Here is a 4,287-nt window from a genome sequence, read left to right on the forward strand (position 1 = left end):
CTGTCAGTCTCAAAATTCCGAGGATTAATCTTGTCGAGAATGTAAGACAAGGTGTGAGCAACGTTAGTGATAAAATGGAGCATCAATATAACCCGCATGTACCACATGTCATATGGCTTCTGAGGGGGGGGGGGGCTATTCCTTTAATCGCCGAGGCAATTGACTGCCGCACTTCGGTCATCTGGGCGGGGCCTCTCCTTCTTTCTTAAGTTGTACCCGACTATAAAATACAAGAATATTTTCGCTCATGGACAATGACGCCGACGCTGACACCGGATTTTCTGTCACACGGGGTCCTTAACGCTATTACCTTAAAGTAAACGGTAGACTGATGCAAGCGTCTGCCACATTTTTAACACAGAACGCCTTCATAATTTCTCTGCTAATTTGCCGGCCGTCTCTTCGCAAAATGCGAGCGTCGATAAACACTGGTCTGCAAGCACAACTGCGGCAGTGGTCGGCCAAGTGCCAACTTAAACAGGGACAGATCACGTGACCTGAGCCTATCGTTGATTCACCTACCGCTTTGGCCGGCGTACGACTTGCCGCAGCTAAATGGCACCTGATACCATACAGTGGTCTCGCGCAATGTGCAGCACTCATTGGGGTTTATTTGACAAGCGCCCTATGCACCACACCATTTTCATATTTTCATATGCATTTTCATATGCTACGTACGGCAAGGTTTCAACATTTTCGTGACCTCTTCCTGTCTCCTACTGCGCTGGTCATTTCCTTGTATAACAGGGATGAGTCTCGTAACAACAACATAACAAGGATGAGTCTCGTACAAGTATCTGTTATGTGACTGGGGTACTTGGCTGATTATATAGCTTAAGCGAAACAAGTAAGCAAACAAGCAAACAAAGAAACAAACAAACAAACAATCAATCAAACAAACAAACGGGATACGACTATAATATTAAAGGCCCAATGTAGCTACACATGAAAGCGTACATTTGTGCGTCGTTATTACTCTCCTAGCGCGGCATTTCTGCATTACCCCGCATGGTAAGACTGTCATGAGCCGCCTTGCACCTGCTCCGTTTTGCCAGAAACTAAAACTTATACCGGTGTCACGCGCCAGATCCGATCGCGATCGAGCCTTATCCGGATCGAAATTCGCGACCGCGATTGGCCCCTTACCGCATTTTTGCGCTAAGGAGCCAATTCTCACGGAGAAATTTGATCCCGATTGGGCTCAATGACGATCGAAAGTGCGGCGTGGGAAATCCGTATTACCTACGGTCAGCAGCGCTGTCATGTTGTGAGAGTACATCAAAAAGTATTTTAATTCTGGTGTTTTACGCACCATTACCACTCTGATTACGAGTAACTCCGTAGTGTTGACCATCTGGGATTCTTTAACACGCACGTAAATTTAAGTACACGAACATTTGTGCATTTCTTCCCTATCAAAATGCGGCCGCCGTAGTGGGGATTGAACCCACGACCTCAAGCTAAGCAGCGCAACGCAATAGCCGCTGGGCGGTGATTGCATAATTGCACGTGTTTTCGGTAGTATTCGCAAGGAAATGGCATAGACTAAAATAAATTTCCTGTTCTTTCTGTACTGTAACATAGACGAAAACATGCGAAACATGCGAGTTTTCTTTCTCGTTGAAATCAGTAATCAGCCACGAAGCATGGTGTTCGATCACTGAGCTTGTTACAAGTGTGAACGAGCGCGGTAAACCGAGGCCACGAACGGCAAGTGCGGGTGCAAGAGGGCGTCGGAGTGCGCTCTAATGTTGCACCGTAAGCTAACGCAATCGCATCTATTACGGAAGTTATCGAACGTAAATGTTTTCGTTTCGATCCTTTCCTGATGCACCGCTTGATCACACGCTTTCTCTTACTGCGCGCCCTCATCAAAGCGGTGGCGCAGCGTGCGAATCGGACAGAGAGGCTGTTATGGTGTAAGGGGAACAGATCAGATGCCAAGGAGCGAGCACGCGGGCCTTGCCGAAGCTACCGTGTTGGTGTTACGGGCCGCGGGTGAGAGGGGAGGAAGGGCGCAGCGATAACTGAAAATCGCGGGCAGAGACTGGCCTCGGAAGGCGGTCGACCTTTCTCTGTTCCGAAGAGGCGAGTACAGCCGTTCTCCCCCTCGACGTCTTTTTCCTCCTCTCCGGGCGGGTGCCAAGTCATTAAATGTATGCGCACCTACGGTTGAGAACGAATACGTTGCCTAGTGGCAGCGCGAAGCGGCGCTAAGCGAACCACCACACGACTGCGTCCCACAGCTGATATAACGAGTACCAGACAAGTGCGAGGCGCGGTACGGACGTTACAACTTGCGTTCGCAGACGCTGGGAGTAGAATGGCCGGAGCCGCGACTATGGATTCTTCAACTTCTTCCATCATGTCCGCCCTGGCGAATGAGCTGATCCTCGACCGGGACCCGCGCACCGCCAACTGGGTCCTCGCCGGGAACAGAGAGTTCCTCATCTCCTTGTTCATGGTCTACGTCTACGTGGTCAAGGTGGGCGGACCCCGATATATGAAGGACCGCAAGCCGTACGACGGCATTAAGCCGATCGTCAACATCTACAACGCCTGCATGGTGGTGCTCAACGCCTACTTCATGACTGCCTTCCTGGCCAGGACCTACATGGGTGGCGGCTACACCCTCTTCTGCCAGGGCATCGACTACGAGGCTCGAGACGAGGTCACCATGAGCCTTCTCAACCTCATCTGGTGGTACACGCTGGTGAGGATCGCCGACTTCATGGACACGGTGTTCTTCGTCCTGCGCAAGAAGGACTCGCACGTCTCGTTCCTGCACGTGGCGCACCACATTCTGGTGGTGTTCAACGGCTGCTACGGCGTCGGCTACGGCCCGGACGGCCAGGCGGCACTGACCATTGTACTCAACTGCTTCGTCCACGTAATCATGTACACTTACTACTTCCTGTCCATGCTGGGACCCGCAGTGCAGAAGCACCTCTGGTGGAAGCGTTACCTGACGCAGGTGCAGCTGGTCCAGTTCTGCATCATATTCGTGCACATGCTGGTTCCGCTCTTCTACAGCTGCGGTTACCCCAGGCCGCACATCTACGTCATGCTGTGCGAGGCAGTTTTCTTCTTCACCATGTTCGTACGCTTCTACCTCAAGGCTTACCGGGACAGGCAAAGCACCAGCAGGAAAATCGAGGATAGCGATCACGCCAAGAGCAAGGTTCACTGAAAGTGTTAGGTTAGTCAATTCTGTGATACGAGCAAGGACTCTGCAAGTGTCACCGTAGCTAACCCATAGTCGATGTGCACCGGTCGAGCGTTCGAAAAAAGTTGGTCTGTACAAAATGGCCAGGTTTTTGTTTTTCCTGTATTCTTTAAACTGAACCTCAGGTCGCGTCGGTAACGGCACATGGCTATGTAGAAAGTGACACGTGTGATATGCGGAAGGTCATGGGAACCTTAAAAAACCTGATGGGTGTAGATAAGTTCCGCGCGAATACAGGAGCGGTTTGTAAGCCAAGGTGTTAGTTTACAGTGCTAATAGATGAACGGCAGCTCATCGCCTCTGGTTGAATACTGTTACCCCGCGCAAATTACGCGATTCGCCACAGGACACACACTGCGACTTCTTACAACGACAATGCTAAAAAACAAGCTACGCGACCTGTGTATGCGACTGGTTCCAACACTATGCTCATACATGCCGAGTGTAACACGTTTTTTTCTGTCCTTTGTCTCTTACCAGAGACATGCTAGGCAGGAGAAAAACATCTAACGGTGGACAACAGGGATTTGTGTACAAAATACATAGTTAGTTTTAGGCCGATAAAATCAGTGAACTGTTCGTTCGTTGCGTCGAGAACTGACACCATCGTCGAGAACCACGGTCCGTCTTTTGAACCACGTTGTCATATTCGTCATCGCTGTGTTACACTTTGACAGAACGCAGGTCAACAGTACGAAAAGTACTAAGTGCGTTCATGCCTTTTTTGTGTCACGTGAGAAGGGCTGTAAACGAATGTTCCATGCTCGGTCCATTCATACAAATGTGCATGGTGAAGCGAGTGTTGTGAATGGCCGTGTATTTTGTTATCTGTGCCTGTTATGTTTTGTAATAGTTCTAAGAGAAAATGTACAGGTCAGTTGAAGAATTAAACGCTTTTGTTTTGTTGCCAACTCGTACTTGTGCTTTCTTGTTAGCTGGGTCGTGAGGACCTTTTTTTTCCGCGCTTACCGAAGGCGCTTACTTAGCCCCTTACTTCGGTACGCAAAGAATGAGTTGAGGAGGTAGGAGCAGCAGCAGAATCGCGCATGCGTATTCACCAT

The 4,287-nt window shown here is 49.8% G+C and overlaps 1 protein-coding gene across 1 annotated transcript; it reads left to right on the forward strand.

The window, feature by feature from the left end:
* The first annotated feature begins 2,294 nt into the window (after positions 1–2,294).
* Positions 2,295–3,353, forward strand: LOC119449153 (elongation of very long chain fatty acids protein AAEL008004). The gene has a single exon (XM_037712337.2). The coding sequence runs from the start codon at positions 2,324–2,326 to the stop codon at positions 3,188–3,190; it is 867 nt and encodes a 288-aa protein (XP_037568265.2). The 5' UTR covers positions 2,295–2,323; the 3' UTR covers positions 3,191–3,353.
* The last annotated feature ends 934 nt before the right edge of the window (positions 3,354–4,287 follow it).

This window comes from Dermacentor silvarum, chromosome 4, assembly GCF_013339745.2.
Source record: "Dermacentor silvarum isolate Dsil-2018 chromosome 4, BIME_Dsil_1.4, whole genome shotgun sequence".
Lineage (NCBI taxonomy): Eukaryota > Metazoa > Arthropoda > Arachnida > Ixodida > Ixodidae > Dermacentor > Dermacentor silvarum.

Excerpts from the sequence above, each read along its gene's own strand:
- LOC119449153 (XM_037712337.2), top strand. The coding sequence starts at position 2,324 with ATGGCCGGAGCCGCGACTATGGATTCTTCAACTTCTTCCATCATGTCC.